The sequence below is a fragment of the Centroberyx affinis genome, unplaced genomic scaffold (genome assembly GCF_046629955.1).
Source record: "Centroberyx affinis isolate AG114_WGS23_722 - 3 ecotype Tasmania unplaced genomic scaffold, CSIRO-AGI_Caff_v1 ptg001131l_1, whole genome shotgun sequence".
Taxonomy (NCBI): Eukaryota; Metazoa; Chordata; class Actinopteri; order Beryciformes; family Berycidae; genus Centroberyx; species Centroberyx affinis.
The window spans coordinates 275,686-301,076 of NW_027279670.1; the positions used below are offsets into that span (position 1 = coordinate 275,686).

General features: G+C 44.4%; 1 protein-coding gene across 2 annotated transcripts in view; it reads left to right on the forward strand.

Annotated features, from left to right (window-relative positions):
- dock1 (dedicator of cytokinesis 1) overlaps positions 1-25,391 on the forward strand; it is a 172,419-nt gene that overhangs the window by 97,906 nt on the left and 49,122 nt on the right. For both annotated transcript variants that reach the window (XM_071523954.1, XM_071523955.1), the window contains 2 exons: positions 16,308-16,409; positions 18,799-18,893. In XM_071523954.1, coding sequence (XP_071380055.1) covers positions 16,308-16,409; positions 18,799-18,893 — 197 coding nt within the window. The remainder of the gene's footprint in view (positions 1-16,307; positions 16,410-18,798; positions 18,894-25,391) is intronic.

A 25,391-nucleotide genomic window follows, 5' to 3' on the forward strand; every position in this document is an offset into this window, starting at 1 on the left:
TTGCGTGTGCGTGTGTGTTGGAGTACGTGCGCGTGCCCATGCTCTCAGGGTGTGATGGAAGGGTATATATAGCTGAATGATTGACTGTACGGAACAGTGTTGAGGGATAGCAGCAGTACATTAGTCTGACAGCAAATGCAGCAAATCCTTTGTCAGTTAATGGTAGCTTAATGCTGTAAGATGGAAGGGGCGCTGGAAACCACAGGGTTTTAAGGGATTGTGTTTCTAGTAATTGTTGCTCACTCATCATGGATCACTCCACTGGTACCAAACAGGCACCATTTTAAAGATTGGGCTCAGGATCATTGTGTTCTAAGAGGTATTGCGGTAATGACTAAATACCACCAGGAACATATTGTTTGTAGTCTAGTTATTCACTTATTAACAGAGGAGACGGCAACATGCTTCACCCCCATCACATCTCAATCCAATCAGATTTGCTGTTAATCCATAAGACTTTGAAATGCCCTTATATATTGAGTTCCTGCCATATGCACAGCTTTTATTAGATAACCATATGGTGCAGCTACATTTGGACAAATGCAGCTGTAACACAACCATTTATTTCTTCTATGTGTGTAATATGTATGAGAGAGAGAGAGAGAGACTGGAGTTTCACTGCAAGAGAGAGAGAGAGAGAGAGAGACTGGAGTTTCACTGCAAGACTTTCTCCCCTGCGGGTTTTAAGGCTCAGAATGCAGGATATAGTCACCATCAGCCCTTTTGTCATCATCTCCTATTGTATATGACACTAGAGATTACTATCGCGCCACAATGCAGTATATGCCAGTATGCTGCTACTTTATGTAGGACTTCCTATCTTTTGATGATTGCCTTTGGACTTTGTGGCCTGGTTCTCTTTTACTCACTTCCTCCCCACTGAATTGCACTTTTTTTTCCTCTAGTCATTCTGCTGCGTGCTGTAGTCAGTTGGCTACGTGTGCTATGCCTAAACCCCAGGTGGGCTCCAGGGGGGCTTGATGAATTCACAGCGTGCCTGTAATCCATACGTCACCGAACATAGAGGCTACATAGAGATCAGATCTCAGGAAAGGATGCGTGCTGCAGAGGCTGCCGGCTCTAATCAGAATGCACCAGATCACTTCTCTCCCTTCCTCTGCTCTCCGTCTCTCGACAGAACATCATATCTCTCTCTTTCTTTGTCTCTCATTCTCTTTCTCTCCTTTGCTTTCTCTCTTTGTCTTTCTGACGCTCCCTCTCTCTTTGCCTCCTAAACACGCTGAGGTTTCAAAGCTGATGGGTAACTAGAGAACTCCCCTGCTGCTCTCAGATTCCTCCTAGTCTTCCCTAGCAAAGAAACGACACACACACACTCGCACGCACACACACACACACACACACACACACACACACACACACACACCAACACAGCTGCTTGGATGGAAAAGGAGAGGAAGGGACTAGAATAAACAGGTTGGAGGAGGAAGAGGGTAGGGGAAAGACTTCTCACTGCGCTTGGATGGAGAAGAATTGAAAGTGAGTAAAATAGACAGAGATAGAGGGGAAGAGGGAAGGCAAAGCCGCGGAAAAGGAGCCATGAACCAAAATAGACAGACGGGGGGAAGAGAGACGGCAAAAGCCATCCTCTCTTGTCTGTAAGATGTATCATATTGTCAGTTCCGCTGCATCTCTTGAATGTAAGTGGTAAAGCCATAGTGGAGTGGGTAAGGAGTCGGTAGGAAGTTGCCTCATAATCAAAGAGAAAAAATAAGGTCTGTTACTTCAGTTACTTCATTTCAAGATTTTTCCAATTTCAATTTTTTTCCAGTGCAGAATATAAAACATGCACAGCACAAACTTCAGCATGAAGGCCTTCTTCAGTGTGCTGGAGTTTACTTTACACTCCACTGAACATGGACATGTTAAGATCCAAATCATCTTAAATATCTGTATATCAACGATAGTGTCACATACACTACCAGTCAAAAATTTGGACACACTTGATTGAATGTTTTTCATTGTCTTAAAGCCATTTTGATCTAAAGGCTTATGCTTAAATGCTTGAAATGTGTTTCTTAGACAAATATAAATGGTGAAGTTGATGCCTATGTATGAATTTCTTTACAAAGCCTTTGCCTTTCCATCCATGCAAAGGGCAGCTACTTTAAAGAATCTAAAATATAAGATAGTTTTGATTTGTTTGACACTTTTTGGGTCACTGCATAATTCCATTTGTGTTATTTCATAGTTTTGATGTCTTTACTATTATTATTATTATTATCATCTAAAATGTGGAAAATAGTAAAAATAAAGAAATATCTAGTGTGTCCAAACTTTTGACTGGTAGTGTAACATTTACATTTTAGGCTTTCAGCTAACACTCTTACTTGCAGTGAGTGACCAGGTAGGAATTCTGCGGGACACATGACTATTGACTTGATCAAACCAGTCACCTTTCAGTTACAGGCCAGTCTCTTGAATCAATGGGCCTCCTTTAAGACCGACCATTACTTGTCCTCATGTCTGGATTCTGTTTTTCTTTTTTTTTTGTTGGACACAGCTGAAAAAAATGTGCAGCTTTCGCAGTTTGAATCGTTTGAAGGAAATTTGGGGCAGTGTTTGAAATCAATCGAACAAGTAAGTGAAGGTCACGGTAGTGTTCGGAGAATCTAAAGCCACAGCAGAGTAATGGGACATTTCCTCTTCCGCATTCATACAGCATCCAGCCCCCCCCCCTACCTTTACCACAGCACTTCCCCAGGGCCTGTTGGCACCCCAGCTGAGTCGGCCTCTACAGCAACGCAGAGGGGACACACACACACACACACACAGACACACACACACAGACACCAGTGCACGCACGCAACCAGAGCCAGGTGGGATCAGGTGTGAAATGTGTCTTTCAGTATGCAGCAGACATACACGGACACACACACACACACGCGCACGCTTCACCTCAACTGCTTGTTTGTTGTTGTGCTGCACGCAGGGGGGAAAAAAAATAACAAAATCTGACTCTTAATGAATAATCCCATTACCACATGAAAGGTAACATCTGGCTTGCTCCAAAAAGCAGTCATTCTCGTATAGGAGAGCAATTTGTTTTCTGGATGAATGAGTACCACTCCCAGCAAGCGGGGGGCGCGGGAGGCGAATGCACACTTCGCCGCACGTTTGGAAACCCGGCTCTCCTCCCCTTCTCCTCACCCTCATCCCTTCTTCGCTTGCTCCGTGGAGTCAGGTGTCATGCAACGAACATCCCAGAATGGAGTGTGTGTAGTCTGTCTCTTGCAGGCCGCCTCTGCTGTGTTTCTCCCTGATTCCCGTTTCTCTCGCGGCTGAAAGCGTTGTTTCAGCTTTGTACTACATCGCCAGCGTCGTGTATCTCTGTATTTGGAGTGATTGTGTCCAGAGGTGCTGTGTGTGCACTCGTGCTTGCGTGTGTGTGTGTGTGTATGTGTGTGGGCTGCGAGTGTCTTCCTCTCCCTTCCCTCGGGAGTGGTACTGCGAGTGCCGCTAACTGATTTCAGTGATTCCTAAAAATAAAGATTAGCTTTGAAGCGGCAGGCCAGCACGCCCGTTCCTCCTGGGCCACTGTGCCCGGGTTCTCACTGAGGCAGTAAGGATGGAGGGAGGGATGGAGGAACGGAGGGGAACCTGTATTTTGTATTTTTTTAGCTTACATCCCACTCTTATTCCCCCGCCTCCTATATTGTACAGATAGAAATAAGCCTATAAGCACTTTTTTGTGTCCTCCTTGACTCTTAGTACATATGCCATTCCACTGTGGAAAGTAAATTCAATATCCTCGCTCACTCTCTATCTGCTTCTCCATTCTTTCTGACACAATCCCCTTTTCCCATCTGTCTATCTCTATATTTATCTATCTTCATCTGTTTCCCTCAGTCCCCTTCTCGGTGTCTGCAGAAAGTGGAATAGAGCAGAGGGGAGATGGTATCAGAGCGATCATGTGAGATAGGGGTTGAGGGGGGGAGAGAGAGAGAGACGGCGGCGGCGGCGGCAGCAGGGTGTCGGTGATGAGCGGGAATGGCATGCGCTTTGTGTGGCAATTGAAGGGCAATCAAGATCTGAGGGTTCCAGACCATCCATCTCTCTCTCCCACTCTCTCTCTCTCTCTCTCTCTCTCTCTCTCTCTCTCTCTCTCTCTCTCTCTCTCTCTCTCTCTCTCTCTCTCTCTCTCTCTCTCTCTGTGAGTGTTTAGTGACTGGAAGCAAAATATGGGATTTGCTACACACACACACAGGGGAGAGCCAAGAATCCCACTTCTCTATACAATACACACACACACACACACACACACACATTCAGTAAGGAGATGGTGGGTTCGCCCAATCCATTAATCTAGATTACTCCACAGTTAAAGTCCTTCATCAGACGCAGTCAGCTGGCTGATGCACGGCTCTCATTACGTATTCCTCTCCACTGCAAGCTGCCTGCTCTTCCATGCAACACTGTCTCTGACTCCGTACAGGGGCCAGCAGCTCCGCACGACAATTCAGATGGTGCAGATATTTTTTATTTATTTTTTTTTGTTTTTTTTTTTGTTTTTTGATATCCGCGTGGTTTATGTAACACACGCTCAGCTGCGTAAAGGAGAGGAAATGCAGCATCATGCGAGCCCTCGTACGCAAGCACCGCTCCAGCTATGTGTGCTGAGGCAATCAGGTTAAATCTGGATCAGAATCCTCCCGCAAAGAGAAAACTGACCCGACACATCTGATAAACGTCAGTTTTATTGTTTTGATTTCGATGGCAGTGCTTTTTTTTTTCCTCAACTTCACCTGAGATACACATTTTTCATATTTAAACTTTTTTTTTTTTCTTTCACTGCCAGAATTTTAAACTCCAGTAGCAGCACATTCCACAACACCTGACTGAAAACAGCTTACCTATTCTATGCAGCAGAGCAACTAAGCATAAAATCAAATCTGAGATTCCTCTCCTTTCATCTGCCGCACGTATTTCATATTCGATCACCCGGCTAAAAGGGAAAAAATCTTCAGTGAAAACATTCCCCCGTGGCTTATCCCGAGCTCAGTCCCACGGAGCGAGCAGATCCCTCGGATTTCCCCTTCCAGAGGTTATTTGAATAGACTTTCCCCATGCAGCTGCTGCGACTGAGAGGTGAAATAGAGGAGAGGAGAGGACAGGAGGGGAGAGGGAGCGACTCACCTCAGACTGTGAATTACTGACGTAAAGGACGAGATAGCCTAGATCCCCGGTTGTGCCTGTGCATGTCCGTTCCCTCAGTGGATTAGAGGCGAGCTGGAAGAGGAGGCTATGCCATGGCAGAAGTTGGGAGGATGGACGGGCGGGCCGGCGGCAGCGGGAGTTGGGAGTAGTTGTTGCACATCGGCGTCCTCCGATCCAGTGGTGTGAGATTCCTCTAAGCCCCAGTCAGAGTCAACACTCCCCCCCTTTTTCCCTCCTCTCCACCCGCTCTCCCCTGCTCTCCTTTTTGCTCTGCTCTCCTTTCCTCTCCTCCGTATGTCGGCGGCGGCGGCGGCGGCAGGGGCTTCACTCACTCACTCACACACACACGCACTCAACAACACACACACCCGCTCCCCATCCACACTGTGGCTGAACTCCGGGCTCCTCAGCGACAGAGGACACGCACGCAGAATATCTCCATCGTACCGCTGCGGTTCCCCTCTCTCTCGCTCTCTCCTCTTTCTGCGTGTGTGTGTGTATGAGAGAGAGAGAGTGAGGGAGATTGAGAGGGAGGGGGGAGGGAGCAGGAGAGAGAGAGAGAGAGAGAGAGAGAATAGAGAGAGGGAGGAGGGAGGGGTGCAGCGGAGAAAGTCCAGCTCTAGTTTTGGCTACATCTGGCGGGCTCATGCATCATCCCTTTATCTCATCATCTGTTGAGCAAGTACCGGCAGTGACCCTCATCGCCACGGAGACCGTACGCACATCAACACTCGCCTTAACGTCTTCAGTAGCAGGAGCAGAAGAATTAAATGCAACCTCTAATTGGAAGCTGTCTAATCAGAGTGTACTTTTACACCCAGCCTGGTCCTGTGTGTGTGTGTGTGTATGTTGAGAAAGAAAGTAATGGAGACCGAGGAGTAATGCGTTTGTTTACGAGTTGCGCCTTCTTGTCAGGCTGCATGCGTGCCTTGCGTTTGTGATTCAGTGTGGTGTCGCCGGGCATGTGGCGTGTTTGTCGTGTAATTGTCACCCTTGAGAGTTTCATTATGTGTCCATTCACCTTCCACCATCTCAATTTCCCCGAGTTCCCCCCCCCCCCCAGCTCCCTCTTGCGAGGAGGAGATTCCATCTGCCTCCCCCTCTCTCCCAGGAGCTTGTTTGCCCCATCTCCTTTCAGCTTCTTATCCATCTGTCATGGGCTAGTTAGTAGTTAACACTGTTTGTGCTGGAGAAGCCTGGTTTGTCATCTGGGGACATGTGTGTTTTTTTTTTCCTTTTTGACTTAATTGGATTCGTGATGCACCATTGTAGTGTTTAATGAACAGAATGAGGAGGGGGAAATGGCACACGTGGTGAAATCGTGATCGTGCAAAAGCGGAGCTGTAATCTATGCCTGGTTGGATGTTTTTGGAGCCGCAGCTTTCCCTCTCTCTCTCTCACTGGGAAACCCCTAGTTCTGCTATAAGCCTCAGGTACCATGGTAATGAGCTGCAGTCCTCCAGACGGCAGCTGCTGCTGCTGCTGCTGCTGCTCCTGTGTATTTTTGTTAGCGTGTGTATGTGTGTGTGTGTGTGTGTGTGTGTGTGTGTGTGTGTGTATATGTGTGTGTGTGTTAGAATATGTGCATGCTTCCATGTGCGTTCACATATGTTTGCCAGTGTGTTAGATGTTACATGTGTTTTTCTGTGCATGCAATTACATCTGTTGGTGTGTTATTTTTGTATATGTGTTCTTTCTTCTGCGTACGTGTGTGTGTTGTGTGGGTGGGTGTGTGTGCTCCTGTTTGGCCATCCCACCATTAGGAGCAAACCTGCAGGTAAACAATGGACGGCTGCTCGCATCACAACCCTTTAGAGAAAAGCACACACAGTAAGGGCTGGCATTACCATTCACAGAAGCCTGTATACTCCACACATATTGTCCCTTATTGAGGATTCATGTAAGCTGTTACCAATTCAAGGGCTTGGAGCCAGAGGGGCCTAACTGGCTTTTTGGGTGAAAATGAAATCTACTGTATATATCATAAAAAGCTCTTGAAGAGATTGATTTAACAATGTAAGGAAAAAAAATGAATTATTATAATGAGATCATTTCTCGTTATTATTAGATATTTGTTTTGTTACTATGAGATCTTTTCTTGGTACTTCAATATTGTTTCTTGTTATGAGGAAAGTATCACAAGGTCTACAGTGGTTTCCGAGTCACAGCTGCTTATAGACGAGTTAGGCAAATATTTAGGGGAAACCTAAATCCTTTTCTAACCTGGTAAAACATGTCAATACAGAAGATGTGACGTGAAATTGTCATAATTCAAACTGAATAATGGAGCCAGAATAAACTTGTGTAAGGAGGCAAGTTATTTTTCCCACTGTGAAAGATGTATTCATCAGGAGTCAAGTTCAGGTCAGTCATTTATCAGTCAGTCAAACGGCACTCGCTCACCTCATATTGAGTGATGCTCACTCGTCCGGTGTTTCTGGCTCTACACGTAATGGCTTTACAGTTGCTATACAAAAATAGCTATTTTATTTAAATAGTTATCAAAAGTTGAAAATGAAAACAACATAAACATATTAACAAATACTCGGCTACAATAAAGGGAAGGACATGCACTGCTGGCTCCATGGCTCCATTAATAAGCTCAGGAGAACAAAAATAGCACAAAACTATATCATGGTAATGTGGCAGAAAAACACAAATATAGATATAAATATATAGGCTTGAAAGAATAATTGACAGTTCTGTGACTGCTACACCATCAAGTTGAAGACAGCAGGACAACTGATGCAGCTGGGAGGAAAGTGCCAAAAGGTTTCAAAGAAAGAAAAGGGGAAAAGCTGCTCGGCGGGTTCACTTCACACTTAAATCCATTAGACCTCCTTCCCTTGTTCATCTTTCTCTCACTGCTTCACATCTCTCCCAGCCAAGGCCCTTATGACGCATGCGAATAACAGAAAATGCTGTTATTCTTTGTCCGTCCCCTCGCCTCATCTCGCTCCTCTACAAGGTGACATAAGATATCCCTGCTGCCTGAATGACTGCGCCTTGAAGGTGCTGAATAGTGCGCTCGCACTCACAACACAGTTTTATGAGATTGGCTTCTTGTTTGGGAGTGACAGTAACACATCTGCTTCACAGCCTTGTTATTGCTCTGCCAGGCGCTGACAAGGTGCAGGTTTGACACGGGAGAAGGCTGTGTAATGTTTGTAAAGATCTGACCTTGGATCACTGTGCTGGTTGGCGAGTGTTTTAGGTTTGACCCTGGGCTAATGGCATTAATGTAATGGATAGTTCTCCTCTGGGAGGTGCTGTGTACAGTATGCGGGGTTCAAATAGGCTTTATCGTCCTCTTTTATTGGAATCTGCTTGGGGATTTGCTTGTGTAAGCAAACCGTTTCTCAGATGGATAGACCGGTGCGGCAGAGAAGTCACTGGAGTCACTCTGCTCTCCTATTGATTTCATTATCGTACAGCCAAGCCCTCGGGGGACTCCTATTTGATGTCCTTGCCCTCCGCATGTATGGCACACGCAGGACTGTAAGTAAACTTATAGATCATGGGCTGTTTTATTTGAGTACAGTGTTGTTAGTGATATAGGGAAAATCCACCACTACTATTCCCTACACTGGCATCTTCTTGTCATTGTCACTTGAGCTTATCGATGCAGTATGTGTTGGTGTTACCCAGAGGAATGGGAAGCCGTCTGTGTTTTTTTTGGCCCTTCCAGCGCAGGATTCCCTGGCTGTCTCAGTAGTCTTTGGAGAGGATCCCTAAACAGCTGCTATGAGTTCCCAGACCCCCCCACCCCCCCTTCCCCATCTGCCCAAATTAACAAATTAGCCTAAACCACTCTTCAACTGCTGATTCCCAGACGACGAATGCAACTTTCATTTTAGTCACTTCTGTCTCACTTACTATCGCCGCTCAACTTCATATCAATATCCGATCTGTTCCCGGAAATTCAGAGTGCATTCATCCATACAGGATACATTACAAAGCTGAGTATCATATCTGGTATAGGACTGAGTTACCAGATGGAGATGAGCTGTCATTTTACAGTAGCTTAGATTTCTCAACAATCGAGAGCGAGAGGCAAAGCTATTGTGTGTGTGTGTGTGTGTGTGTGTGTGTGCATCTCAGCTGACAAGCTGATATGATGTGTCTGCATTGCCCCAGCACAAGTCTCTGAGCGAGAAGTAAAGCTGAAAACATGGCTACCAGATCTGCTGCGGTCTTTTGGTCTTTTCATCAAGCCCACCACTTGTGTACAAAGCCGGCTCTGACTCGGTCCAAAAATTAGCCTGAACATGAAGCAGCATTAAACAAAACGTAGAAATAAATCATCCATCAAAGCTTACTCTCTATTTACCAGACATGTGCTTCTTGCACAGCTTGAAGAGGGGAATTTTGGGGAAATGGTCTATCTTTCTAGGGGTGAATGTCAATGGAAATATAAGGGGGGAAGTACACCAACGTGGCATTATCTGCAATTTGTATTGAGCAGATTTGGTATTCAACATCCTATTTTTTTTTTTTTTTAGAAAAATGTAAAAAAAAAACGGTCTGATGATTGCCTGGCTCTGCCTTAGGCTCACTGACTGCCAAGGGCTAATCCAGAGTGTAGACTTTCTCCAACCACAATACTTGAAGCTGTTTCTGACCTTTAGCTGCTAACAGTCTGGACAGTCTGGACAGTGCGCTTTGGCTTCAAGACATGACGACACATATTGACCTACACGGTCCCCTCATTCTCCTCACCCTGCCCACAAACAGCCTACACTCAGGGCAGCGGTCAGTAACATCTATCTCCTGTCCAGTAAGTGACGCATGCTTGGCATTGGGCATTATATTAATGGACACACAGAGCTGCCTTGTGAAAGAGACCATGACTCGATGGGGTTCCCTGTATAAATAAAGGTGTCTGTTCAAGGAGGAAGAATGCTTTGATGTATTAGAGTGTGAAAGTGTTTCCTCAAGCTTGTCTGAGTTGGATAGTGTATGAATGAATGGCATGACGGGTCACTTTCACGGATGGGCGGCCAGGGTATTCATGGGTATTATTTATCCTTGTGTATCCTGAAGTGTTTATATAGACGTCGCGCTGCATCGGGCCAAATGCTTGTGAAGATGAAAATGAAGCGTGAATGGTTTCAGCTGGCCTCTAACAGGTCCTCCGCTCGTTCCATCGGCTGACCCGCCTGTCTGCCACCTTGTTGGCCAGCGCCTGATGTTTGAGCCAAGTGGGCATGCTGTTGAATCCAGCAGTGGTGGCCAAGTACCCCGCATGTGTCAGCTCTGCCTCCCTTTGACAGGCCACTGTGAAATGTGCTCAAGTGCTGCTGCCTGTACAGCTGCTGCTCTGTGCCGGTGCTGTTTGTTTGTGTGTGTGATTGTGTGTGTGTGTGTTAATAGTATGAGGAGAAAAAGAAGCGGGGCAGATAGATTTACCCCACTGGTACATGAGCAAGAAGACAGAGGAGGCAGTGATGTTAGAGCAGCTGTTGTGAAGTGAGTGTGAGTGAGTGGCTCATTGCTTTTATAAGAGCACCGACACAACATTGTCTCAAAATGAACAATTATTGTCTCAATCAATAATAGTTAAATGATGATAATAATGAAATATTGCTCTTCTACCAAGCAAAAAAGTTTTTCAACAGAAGCTAAACAGTGTGATTGCTTCATGTTGTACCTACCAATGCCTTTAACTGTTCTAAAATCACTATATAGCATATACCGAGTGGCTGTTATAACTTTAATAAAATGGTGGTTATACACCTTTATATTTAAAAAGAAAGAGTGCAAATGGTCAATACATCTTTGGCTTTTAATTGAAATTTAATTGCAGTATGAATGAAATGTTATTCTTCTATCAAGCAGTGGCTAAACGATGTGCTTGCGAAGCGATACAAAAGTACATGTATGAGTGGTGATTTTTGGTCAGAACATTAATATTTAAATTAAGTGTTATACGGGCACAGGTGTGTGTTTATTGGGTATTTTACAACGACTTCGAACAGGACTCAGTCAATCAGAACTGAGTTTTATAACTAGCAGTATTTGGACATTTAGACGCAGATGGTGGTCGTTCCACAGCTCGCAGCTCTCAGGTTTTTTTTTTTTTTTCCTAGAGGGTATGTGAAGTGCGTTCCACTCTCCCTGGCAGGAAGCAGTGATGCCATTCCACCCTTTCATTTTGAATTCTGCTCACAAAATCACCTCAATGGAAATTTTTTGAAACTCCGCTCCGACAATATCCTTTCCGCTATCCCTGAGTGAGGAGGCAAATTGAAGAGAATATAAATGAAGATCTCATTGTTTGCCGTGGGTTATCTCTGCCAACGCGGCCCACTGTACTGTACTTACGCTCCTCGCTTTCTCATTAGCTTTTTTTTTTCGTAGAACTAAAGGCTCCATGACTTAGCAGTGCTGATCACTTGTGTTTGCACAAGTGGAGTGTCTTCATCCATCCCAGATTAAATTGCGTAGTGACCTCCATGGGAAGTTTTGTGTGTGCTTGTTTAATGTCCTTTGTAATGAGCCAGCAAATGTGTATCTGCATCAGGCCTCAAGCCAGTAGAGAAGGAGAAAACAAAAGAGAGAGAGTAACCTCTGCCCCTGTTGGTCTCCCACCCCCTTCTTTCTTCTCCTCTATCGGTGTCCTCTCCTCCAGAGGCAGGTTGAGGCACAGTCTTCATCCCTCCAGAGGCTGGCATGCCATGTCCCCACTGGCCTAATTAAAGGCTTAAAACAATGCTGTGTTTATGGGGCACCCCTTCACTACTAGAGCAAACATCTTTTTTTTGCTTCCCCGCTGTCAGGCACTAAAGTGAGATGAATTATCAGAGAGGCGAGAGCTGGAGAGCCGAGTATGATGGATCTGGCCCTGCCCTCTAATCACCGCTTTTCATTTCCGCTAAGATTCTGCCTCATTTGCCCCCGAGCCTGAGATGGATATGGAGCAAGGGTTTCAGAAATCCGCAGCTTCTGGACAACATGATGGATATTGATGATGAATTGTCAGTATCCGTTTATTGTTGCCTAGCTTGAATAATTGTTTCAGTAGATAAATGCTTGAGATTGATAACGGCTCGATTGCCGGCCATTTAGACGATTATTTGTCTTCTGTAAGCATCTTGAGCATTTCTGTCTTTGTCCTCTATTGGCTATCTCCCTGTGGTGCTTCATTATATCAGATGGGCTCTATCTAGACCAGAGTGAAATTTACACTGACAATTGCTCACCATTAAATTGGAATGTAATCCCAGCTTTTGTATTGTCAGTACCTGAGGAAATCATTTTGGTTTCATTTTCTTGAGCTCTTGGTAATTAATTTCATTGTTTTCAAATTTTTTGTAGCGTTCATTTGACTGTCTAGTTGTTGAATTGGTGTACAGTGTCGCGTTCTCTGTCAAAATTATCCCAAGATTGTCAGTGATGAGCAGGAGGCGTCACTCTATTATTTGCTCTGTAACTTAAAATATACTGTATTTTAAGAAATTGAAACCAGTTCTAACATTATTTCTCAGCATGTCTGTTTCTTGCTGTATTTTTTTTTTTTTTCTTCAAGTCACAGCAGGCAGAAACTGAACCGGCACTCTCCTCTGCTGCTACCCCTCTCGGCAGCTGCTCAGTGTGTCAGGTGCCTCCATCGCCCACACCTAAATCAGAATTGATAGGCCCGTGTGAGAGTCGTGAGGGAGAGGCTTTTTTTTCCCCAAAGCATTCTTTTCCTAGTCTGTTTTATTTGATTTCCTTCCATCCTCTCTCTCTCTCTCTCTCTCTCTCTCTCTCTCTCTCTCTCTCTCTGTCTCTCAAAAAAAAAAAAAGAAGAGCGTTGCCATGGTAACAGGTTTGGGTTCATCACAGCGATAAAAGTGGAGAGATGAGGCGTGAGAGGACAGGCTGGCCTCAGAGTTCCCAGGTTCACTCCACCCGCCGCTGGTCTCACTGATAGACCTGTGGAGTGGGCCGTATGACAGTGAAGGCTATCACACCGTGTTACCATGCAGTCACCCAGTTAGAGTTGGAGACCTCGGAGTGGCGTACCTGCGTTTTTTCATTAGCTGTCATGCCTCATGTCTCTGTTCTTGCAATATGCCTTAACAGCTGGCGTGGCATGTGTTCCTGTTCTGCATTTAGATCTTAATTGCCGCACATTGAAAGGTCTTTATCCTTTTCTGGGAGTGATTCTCTGTCCATATTTCCCACTCCATACACGCATCAAGATGGGAGAATATATTGGCGCTAGATCCCTTACCTCTATTTAATTTGCCATTAGGATTTGCCGGGATTAAGATCCCGGTGGCTGAAGCAGCAATTACATTTGTTTGGAAGCTTAAGAATCATTCACGTCTGGCAGCAATACATTACAGGAATCAAATCAATACTCACAATGACGTATGTACGCCTGTGCTGTTTTGTAGTCTGGAGATTGAAGGTTTGGAGTAAAGCTTTAGGGACTTACACTACTGTACACGGCGCACAATGAATTCTGGCTTGCGGCATCGGCGTCTTATGGCAATTCCCACATCGGGGCTTATGACGTACGAAGTTTGCTCTGCGAGATCTTCATCTTGGGGATTCATTCATAGCTGAAGAGATGGAAAGGGAAAGAAAGCAAGAACATGGGATACCCGCCAGCTGATCTCGTCACTGTGCGGCGAGGGGAGTAGCTGTAACCGGCAAACGATGACTTCTAAAGACTGCTGCCTGCTTTGAAGTCCTTGCTCCGTTTATTAATGCAGCAACTGCCCGATGCGAGGGGAACTGCATCTGCCGGCGCTCGCCCCTCACACCAGTCACACTCCTGGATCTGTCAAATTAGAGCTGAAATGAAGAAGGATGGGCCCGACATCCTCAAACAAGTCCTTGAATAACGTGGCAGTTGCCCGGAAACTACACGTTAATCTGTCTCCCCCACCCCCCCGACCAGGGGGAGCCACACTTATTCACAGCAACCAGACATCCCACCACCCCTCCACTTACACACCTCATCCCTTTATCTACCTCGCGATCAAGTAATTGCATCCTTTGTTCTCCGGTTAGGAAAATAAGAAATTATATAACTCTTTTGCACGCACATGCTACTTCCTACTTCAAGCGCTGTCTAATTGGGATACATTCTCCAGCTGCAGTGCTGAGGAGCTGAGGGCAACACGTAACCTAACATACCCTCGCAGATGAAAGAGACTTGCCCTCTGTGCTTTAGGAGAACGCCTCGATATTACCATGAGTCACATTGGTTTCTGTGGAGCAATACAGCAGGGGAAGTGAAGCAGCTATCAGCCCCACAACTTAAGACAACAGAAAAAGTGGAGGCAACATGAATAATAGATGTTTGCATTGGTGATTGTTTTGGTGCGTTTCGCATTATTATTATCTATGCTGTATTCATTCCATTCAGTTGTAGTTAGCGCCGCTATGCTAAGCACAGTGGCCATGCATAAAAAGAGAGCGAGGGAGAGGGGTCGGGTGGGGGGAGAGGGAGCGTTGAGCATTGTTTCTGCTCTGCTCTGTTTGGTGGGTCAGGCCTAATTACAGCTCAAGGAGACATTCTCCAGTGAAACGGAATGCCCTGTGTGGATTAACCACCATGAAGCAGCTGACTCATATATCTGTTACAGGAGGGCTGCACTGGCAGAGGCCTCATTTCACAAAGAGTGTCCCTGTCCCTCTTAAATTCCCAATTTCGGATTTGATCAGGTGTGGAAGGATACTTGCTGATAGAAAATGCTCTCTTTGCGACTTCTAAAGCGTACTATAATAAAAAGTATGGGCCCATTTTGATCTAGTTTATTCCATATTGCAAACAGCATGAACAAAAACAGACCATTTACAGCTTCAAACTGCATAAAAAAACATGTTTATCTCACTCATCTGTCTGTGTAAAGACACCTGTCACTCAATTCAGGGTTGAAATATATTTTCTTAAACTAGTTAGATAAGCTTCTGATTTTTGATGAGGCCTTAACACATATCTTATAGGAGAATATGCCTTTTGGCCTTTTTGTCTTGTCTTTCTGCTTGAATATCTTTTTTCATAAGATTTACTCAGCTCTTCATTAGTAAGATGTATCTGGGTCATGGAAGTGGTCAGTTTTAATCCAGTGATATGCTGCTTACCAACAGTAGTTCTTGACATGGAGATAGACAGCTACCTGTAACGCCTGTGCATCTAAAGGCTTATCACACTTTAGACTTCATTTGGATGTGCTCTCATGCATTCTGTGTTGATTGAGTTAATGTTAAAGAACAATGATGAAAGAATTCCAAGAATACCATTCATTCATTCTTCAAGTGTTTTTGTAATTATGCAACTTGCTGGTAGAATTCTTTTTAACCTGCACTACATATTTTGTTTGGTTAACACAGCCTATGATGTAATTAATACACTCACAACACTGCTGTGCTTCTTTATCTGTGCTTTGTATTCATCTGTTACTTGTTCTTTTCCATCCGTCTCTTTCTACTTCTCTTTTGTTCTTGCATAATGAGTCTCTTGATAGCTGCATGAATTATCAACATCCCATTTCATCTTTCTTTGGATCTGTCACCCCTTTAGCATCCCTTTAGCTATTACCCTTCTATGGTACAAACCATTTTCAGTCACACAAACGGTTGTGTCCTCTGGTTTCCACAGGTTTTGTAGAAATATACCATTCCTATCAATAACTCCTAGTTCTCCTCTCCAATACGTTCCATCCCACGTACATTTGTGCCGCTATCAGCCAAATCACTGGCATGGCTCTTGACGGGCAGCGACAACCTCTTTCCACCCAGCCTACCATCCATTTGCCTTCCCTTATCTGTTCTCGGCAGCACACCCGCAGCTTGCTAACCAGAGCCAGCATGGAGCGCTGTGAATTAAAGACAGCGCTTTAGGGACCTCACACACATTATAATCAGCGGAGACAAAGAGCTGAGGAGTGGAGGGCAGTAGGTTAATGAGATCAGCCACTGAGTGCGGGCGTCTACTGTTTCAAACCTGGGAGGCCAGGTCCGCTCCTCCGGTCCTCCGGTCCTCCGGTCCTCCGATGCAATCAAGTCAGCTAGTCACTGTCCATCGAAATCACAGGCGCAGACTCGTTCTGTCCTCAGGCTTTAATTTTAGCTGAAATGTGTGCTGATTGTGTATTGAAGGCACTTCTCCATGTTTCTTTTCTCTTCTGCAGGGCAGCTTCGTGGCGAGCATGACCGGCACACTGAGGCAGATGGACGACTACCACTACGCCCATCTGATCAGCACCTTTGGCAAGATGAGGAGTGATGTGGTGGTGAGTGCTCCTTCTCACTGTGTCAACAGCTAGATTAACCACTGACACCCTGCCGTCTTGACATGTCACACTTACAGTTAGGGCTGAAAGATATTGACAAAAAAAATTAAATTGCAATTATTTGACAGACTATCGCAAAAAGATTTTCTCGTCATACATTTTTTAGAACTTTAAAATTGTGTAAAGAAAAGTGATTTTGTTAAAAAAAAAAATAGATGTCAGTGTGCAGGATTTACTGAATTTGAGTATGATGAAATGTTTTCACCAATATTGTACTTGATTCATAGACCAGATATTTCCCGCAGCACTAAAACACCTTGTTCAGAAATTCATTTTGGACGCTCCTCTCTTTTAAGCAATTAATTGCATCCTCTGTGGTAATAGTGAACTCTGCAGAAGTTCATATTGCAATTTTGATTTTTTTTTTTCAATTAATTGTTCAGCTCTATTTACAGTGTAGGCTGTTGCAGTTAAATGTTGGCTTGTTGCATGTTAACCCGCTGTCTTTCTGGAAATGAAATATTAACTTGATTGATCCATCGCTTGCATGTTTACAGTCAGACACTGGAGTAATGTCCATGTGTTGGGCTGTTTTTTTTCCACAACATATTGAATTTCTGCTAGTTTCTGCAGGGATGTTTCCTCCATAAGCTGCTGTATACAGCCTGCTCTTGATGATAGCAGCTCATAAGGGAAGCAGACCACTCCCTGCAGCCAACAAGTTGTGGGGGAGGGATAAATCTGATTGATGTTATGGATTCCAGCTCTGAATAATTCTGCCCTCGGAGCGCTATTCCTCTAGTATCTGCTGCCAGATTAGCATAATGTTACTCTCTGATGATTGGGGAAATCCCTTTTCTTTGCTTTTACCACAACAAATGACTGTTCGGCCTCATAGGTTGGACAAGGGTCTGAGTAAAGCTCTCTAAAATCTAGTTAGACAGAAGCCTTTTTTTGGCATCACTTGTGGCAGATACCGCTTTTGTCTGGTGTTGAATGAATAAATGCCCCTATGGGAAATTATGAAATGAGCAAGATTAGTACTTTTAGTCATTTGTTTAATTTGTCTTGTGTATGCTGACACCCTGCTCAGTCTAAATAGCGGTATTTGTTTACAGTATGTCGATTTTTCACGGAACTGCTAATTAAATTTTTTGAGAGTGGAGACAGAGAGAGGGGGATAGAAGTTTCTAACCTTTAACAGTATATACAGGGCTTGTCTCAGGGAGTCTGCCTGGTTCCCGTAGTAGGGTAAGCAATCACTGTGATGAAGTTAGGCCTTTTCACAGATTTATTGTTGCTGAAGCTGGCGTGGGCCACAGCAACATTTCAGACCTGGCTGCAGCCCAAAGGACTTTGGTGCTTTGCAGTTTTCCTCCAAACAGCCCACTGCAAAGCACAGGGATTCATCCTGAAGGGAACACCTGCCACCAAAAATAGATTCACATTTCCATTTAAGTTTTGGGTATTTAGCCAACAACTTACTAAGAGCAGTGAGCGTGACAGTAGAATAAGCCTCATTTCCTAGATTGCTAACATTACAAGCAACCACTTACAGTAAGGACTGCGAGGGTTAATGCCACAGTGTGTTGAGAACAGATGTAGCAAATATTCCCAGGTCCCTAAAATATTTATATCTATTTGATAGAGAAGTGCTAGATAAAGAAATAAAAGGCAGACAGAATTTCTCTTTTTTTTTTTTAAGACAGGAGAGAGATAGTGGAGAGACACCAATGTGAAGTGTTTCTTGAAGAGATGAGTTTTGAAATCACGCCGGAAAGAGGAGAGCGACTGCAGTCCCGACAGTGGGGGGGGGGGGGGGGGTCAGGAGGCAGAAGTTGAGGCTGAGTGGAACGATGGGCAGGTCGCTGCAGAGAAGGGAGAGCTAAGTACCCGTTAGCAGTGTGACTGAATCTAGTTCCCAAGTTGTCAATTGAGGATGTATTGATGGCTGACAATTATATGTACTAGGGATTGGACGATATGCTTATCTCACGATACGATTCGATACGCAATATGGGCTAATATCACAATTCATATTGTCACATTTTTGTATTGTGATATATTGAATTTCGATATAACGTCCCATCCCTAATATGTACTGTGTATCCTTTTTACAGTATCTAGATATCACAAGCATTGTTTCCTCGTGAGGAGTAACGTGGTTGTAATCTCAGTGTAATACCACATGTGAGCATGTGGTTGGATTACCGGTCTCAAGTGGCCGCTGCAAAAGGGAAATGCATGAGTCACCTTGACCCTTAAAACTAATCTAAAAGCTGTTTCTGCCTGCAAGCCATAAACTCCTAACCGTTCATTTCAGATTGCTCTTATCTTGCAGGTGGGAAGAATAACAGTTTTCATTTTGAACGCTTTCTCTCTCTTTTAGGATTTCCTAATGGAAACATTTATCATGTTTAAAGATCTCATTGGGAAAAATGTCTACCCCGCGGACTGGGTCATAATGAACATGATGCAAAATAAGTAAGTACGACACCACTGGACTGCCTCCCTAGGACACACACACACACATGCATGCACACACACATCATGCCGCTTTGATCTCCCTACACTGTTGTTGCTAAGGAACGGCAGTCAGAAGTGGGTAAGGACATTCTAATGTTTTTCTCTCCATGCAAATATCGGCACAAGGCCTCAGCAGTGCAGCAATCAGATGAGCAGCCAGCGCAGCCGCAAACAATCGCATGAATTATAGATGCTTGGGTGTATACTGCCTGCTAATCTCCAAACTTACTCTCAGCATCTCTTTACTTTGTTGCTTGTTGTGCTGCGGTGGTCTTCTGTTTTATTAATGTGCACCTTGCCTGATTCCGTTTTTGCTGGAAAAATAAAAAGGGATGAAATGTGCTTTGCAGGCAGGAGTTTAGTCAGAAGCCGTGGTTTTGGACCACATTATGTTTTGTGCAGTTGTCAGATGAAGTGAGACCCGGGAAAGTATTTGAAAGCTCTTTTTTGTGATGGTGAGACTTTTCTTCTGTTTGCATCCTTTCGGATTAGACAGACACGAAAAATGTACTGTAGTGCCGTATTGTGAAATGACATAGCTAGTATTCACAGTTGTCAGAAGAAAACCCTGTAGCATCCAAAGTCAGTTTTTCAATAACAAAGAAAGAAATTCTTCCTCACCTAGTGGCATCCGTGCATTTCTGAAATTGCTGGATGTGTTTTGAATGGGTTCCAAAGATCCATGGTCATCATGAAATTTACTTAATACCCCTGACAATGGCAACTTTCATCTGAAGTGAAACACTGAAGGTTGACAAGGTTTATTTCACACGACAGAGTGTCTATTGGAGTATCTACTAGAGTCTAACTAAGTGGTCATTTACAGCAGGTGCAGAGCTTATGGAGGCAGCCTCTACTTGACTGTGAGCAGTTTGACTCCCTGCCCACTCTTCCCAAATCCATTCCAGCATCATCACCGGCTAGCGTATTTGACAAGAGATTGCATTGCTGCTCCTTCGTCTCTGTTCCGCGGCTGCCATCGGCCCATTTGTGATTGCTACAAGCCCGATTCCTATTGGAATTCACACAATCCTCCTGTAAACATTGTCAGCCACCTGGGTCAGAATGCAAAAGATGCCGGCGTGGCTTTGTGATGAGAGCCCCCCTGTGCCCCGCAGGTGTGGAAATCACATCTGCGCTGCCGTAGACTGAGCTGCAGTGTTAATGCGTGTCAGGGAATGAAAACAGTCGGGCGGCCCTGACCCTCCCAGGCCACGCACACAGACACACACACATGCACACACACACACACGGGACTGATGTGCTCTTTGAAGTACTCCGTACCCACTGTGATCCTGCACCTTCTGGAGCTGTGTTTACAGCTTGGTGGGTGTGTTGAGCATCACTGAGCTCCGAGCATTTCAGCCTTGGATCATGCTTTGTAGGTTGGGAAATGCTTTTTTGTTATTATATTTTTGGCTCGAAACCAAAGAGCAGAGGCCAGTGTGTCATCTCTCATGCCTCAGCAGCATCTTTTCCATTTGAAGCTTTTGTCTGCCTGCGCTTGTTTGTGACAGCAGAGAGATTAATTCTGCATTCTAGTCAATGCATTCAGCCACTTGCTGGAGTTAAATCGTTGTTCAACTCAATGAAAAACAAGCCTGTCAAAGTCTGACTCATCTCACAGTCTTTATACTTGAGCCTGTTTGAATACCGCAGGTGTCGGCTACCTGACAAATTAGCAAAACTCCTCCATTTGTCGCCATCCTTCAGCGTGCGTTTGATCGGTTGTTTCCTCCTCCCCATCGTCAGTAGCCCAGGTGACACGTCCATTTATCCCATGAGAGGATGCTTCAACCAGCCGTTTCCCTTCAAATATTCTTTGCATTAATAATCTAAGAGCAGGGGAGGCTGAGTGCGTGTGCCATGTTCAGTTGCCGCGCGCTCTTTGATTGCCACCGTGCTGGAGACTGATTGAGTTCACACCAGTCTCTGCAGACTTAAAGGTGACCCGGCTCTGAGGCTGTAGCGTTAAACTAGAACCAACACCGTATCCCAAAGTCCATTTGGATTCTAAAGATGAGCTCTTCCCGTTTCTGCTGTGAGTGCTCTAAAAACTGAGCTCAGCTGAGACATTTGTTAGCAGATTTGGAAGCCTCATGAAGCACATTTGCCTCAGTTCTTTCACTTGAGCCACAATCACACCTAATATGTCAATCTGACTCCGCACAACAGAATTTCAGTGATTTCAGATGAGAGAATCCATCCGTAGAATGTCCACATGTGTTGGGTTTTCCCAACTTGTGCGTGGAAAATGCAACATTTGCTAACATTTTAATAAAATTGATTTATAACTACACAATACAAACACAGACACAACATTAAGTATCAGTATTACAATTTTGTATTATAATTTTGGTCCCAGACGAGTTAGGTGACTGCTATCACCCTGCCGGGTACTTCTAAAGTTGATACTATTTTCCTCCAGGCGTCATTTTTTTCATTCAGGTGCCAGTATTTTTCAGAACTAATGTCAAACAACTCTGGACATTCAGAGACGGCACAAATGAGTTTCTTTCATCGTCATCAAATCTTTTTTTTTTTCACGGATGTCAAATTCAAAGCATCAGTCTGTCCTCTATGCTATTAATTTGCGTCCTAGCAACGCAATGCATATGCATTGATGCAGTACGTATGACTGAGGCATTAGGGCTGCGTCAGTGGCCAGTGGACACATGCCACATTCAGCACACAGACTGCCACCCACGGGGCCAGCACAAAGTTCTTTCATGTTTCTCTGTCCACACATTGTGATAGCACCACTAATGAGATGGGCATCAGCGGTAGCAGCACTCTTTGCTCCCACTCCTTCTTTTCCTCCACCCCTTGCCTCTTACTTCCTCCAGGCTGTAAACTGATTTATGGGCTCTAATTGCCCCAGGGACAGCAGCATCAGGCCAGTTAGCCGTTGACTGCCATTTGCCCAGTGCCAACTGGCCCTGTCGTAATAATAACAGCTAACTGGCAGTAGAGATGGACTCGCACTTGTTCTCCAAAATGACGTGGAAGAAGTGTGAGTAATGTTTGTTCACTAATGTCATGGTTGGCTAAGAACCTGATCAATGTGGCCCCTCACACTGATCTGTCTGAGGCTGAGGTCATATGTTCTTATGTGAACGTATCACACAATTTTTCACAATATATGTCAAGGCTTATATGCAGCTGGCTCCGAGGATCTTGACCTTTTGTGTTGGTGTACAGACTCAGGTCCCACTCCTAGGCTTGTCTTTTATCACCCAAAATATCCTACATCTATCTATTAATGCTATCTTTGGAATGATTTGGCTTCCTAGTAAATATGAGGTGCTTTAAGTATCAAACATTTCAAGCTTCTCTCTAACCATCGCCATAGGAATTACAGAAATTCAGATGTGCTACTCAGTGCGACTATTGCTCTTGCCTTTTTAGAGGTGTAAGTGCCCTTTAGGTAAACCGTGATTATTATTAAAGAGTGCTTACTGAATTAGCACAAGATGACATTTGCTTAAGCACTCTATTCACTGTCAGTTTTCTCCCAGGAATGAAAAGCCTTGCACCGCATTTTTTTACAAGACAACAGCTGCTGGCTGCTTTGTACAGTCAGCTAAATATGCTCCCTTACAGCTTTGTGTAGCAAACTTTGCAGGAGCTGTGTGTTCTTCAACCTTATGGCCCGAGATGTGCTGAATCACTGCATACTAAGTGCAGTCATCATCATCAGTTTACACAACGTTCATTGGCAGCATGTTCTCTTCCAGTCTTAAGGCTGTGCTTAACAACCAAAAGACATGATTAACAGATTGAGTGAAAATATTGCTTAATAATCACTGCAATTACTGTGATTTCTCTGAACAAGTTAATACAAGTGTTAAGGGTTTTGAAGCACTAATCCACTCGATTATCTATACATGGAGATGAATTGAACAGCTTTGAATCATCCTGCAGGCACATATTGGCTCAGATTATTACATCCCCTCTATAGACTATTCTACACAATATGTCCACCTCATAATACTAGTCTTTCTGACACCATCACAACCTTTCTGGTACACGTGATCACCTTCAAGCATTAGATGTAAGTTAACATCAAATGACCTTCTCAAAAGCAGTTCATTTCCCCAAATGAATCTCAAACAAAGTTTCTTGTGAAGCGGTTAATTATGTGTAAGAATAGTGCATTGGGAGATGAATGGGAAGTTCTCAGAGAGCCCCGCACGGCAGATGAAAAGATGAAAGCCCCGGCGAGCTGGAGAAGCGGCTCTTTAACTCGGTAACCCATGCCATCAATCCCACGCTGACTCATTAGGAGAGGGTTTCTGAAGCTGGTTGGCTGCCGTTTGGAGTACTCCCCCTGACTAATCCAGGACCTGTAGGGCAGGTCTTGAAGGCTGGGAGGAAGGAGAACTCCGAGAGAGTGAAAAGACTGCCAATGAAGTCGTGATCCTGCGTGCCCCCACACCACCCACCACCCACCAGGAAAAAAATAAATGCCTATGGGCTTATCAGTTAAAGAGCAGTGATGCTGCAACTCCAGTTTTGGTCACTTCCATACAGCATGTTTACATGAATTGAAAGCTTATATGGTCCTCTGTGGGTTGAGAAAATTTTATGATGCTTGAAATCCTTTGAAGCTCCATTGTATGATTTCAGAAATACATGATTGCCAACCTAAAAATAAGGTGTTTTTTTTCTGACATCTTTGAGATAAAAGGTTTATACCTGACAGTAGCTGTATGTACCTTTCTCATTCGTCAGGCATTAAGTGTATAATGACAGTTATACAGTAAATGAAGAGTTTCTTTTCAAAATGGAATGCTCATCATTTGAAAGCACTAACACCTGCTCTGACAAGATGACTCCTGACATGAAAGTAAAACTCAAGGAAAGCCATTTAACTAATTAGTTATTTTAATACCTAAATACTAACATTTTAAGCCACTTCTATTCGTTTGGTGCACGTCGTCTTTTTTTTATGTTTGGCTGTCGTCACCCAATCTCGATTGGATTGGCCAGCATGCATCACGATTGGCTGGCGATTAGCCAATCTTGATTGGGATTGGCCATGTTGTAGGCAAATGGCTTGTCGTGATTGGCTGTTTGATAGAGGTGAGAGAATTAGTCACGCTAAAGTTTCTGGTACACTGTAGTTTGTGAAAACGAAAGTGAAACTTAAAATTCTACAATTTGCTCCAGCCTCGCATGTGTTTGTAACCGTGTGTGTAAGCAGTAACTTCACACTTTTTAGCTATCAGAGATGTGTAAAACTATCCAACATGAGTACAGTGCAAAGACTCACATAGTGCCCCTGTTCAGTGTTGGATAAAGTTACTGTTAAAACTAAGTAGTTACTTTTCTACCGAACTTAATACTATTACTGAATTTCATGTAAAAATAAAGAACATAAATCCTCCACATGCTCTACTCATTGCACTCTCTGCGCACGAGCAGAGCTGCTCCAGCCAGAGCTTCTCCAGCCTCGTCTCTCTGGTCTTCTGAGTCCAAGAGAAAGGCCTGACCTTTACATGGCTTCCCTACTACGTGGTGACAGTCGTCTGCGCTCTCTCTTGTGTGTGTGTGCTCGCCGTCTGCATGCCAGAGCCCCGGATTGGTAATTCTACAATAACAGGATTAAGACACAGTTTTGCAGAGGAACCCTGGGAGGATTGTGTCAGGGAAACGCGGTTTGTGATATAGAATTACACGCTGGGCTGTGGTACCAGGTGTGTGTGTATGTGTGTGTGTGTGTGTGTGAAAATACACCAGCATGCCAGTGTGGGTTAGAAGCCACGAGTTAATCTTTTATCTCTCTTGGCTCCATTGTGTCCTCTGAACAGCTCTAACGTAAATGCCAGACACACCACCAGGGTAGACTACTTTGAGAGTGTGTGCACAGTATGTGTTTATGTGTGTGTGTACTTGTCGATAATTCTGTGTCCGGGCATGTTTTATTGCCTCGCCCACGGAGAACGGTGCACTTCAGCAGCTGTGATCTCACCCTGCCACATGTTCTCTAAATAGATTGGTAACATCCGATGTGATTTCTCTCAACATGCTTTTATAACAGTCATTATCGAGGGCATCGAGGCGGCGTAGCGAGTAGGAAGACCGCCTTTCAGCTGGAGGAGCCAGGTTTATTATTGTTATTGCTTTAAGACCTCACTGGAGACCCACCCAACACGCAATCGCTCATTTCTTTATTTCCCCTTTTACGGTAACTGACATGTTTTGTCAGTGTACACGGGAAGCCTCCTCTCACTTTGATCACCCAATTACTCATGTCTTTAGATTAACAATGCGCCGAGCCAAGTGGCCCCATTTCATGCCTGCATCTTTGATGTGTATTTGATCTAGCATTCAGGGCAGCATTGACAGCACAGTGCAGTCAAAATTAACTAAAAGGGGCAGCCACTGCATTAATTTGAGTCTGGTAATGTATAGAGACCATATATTCATCACTAATGCATTGATTGTGAACCT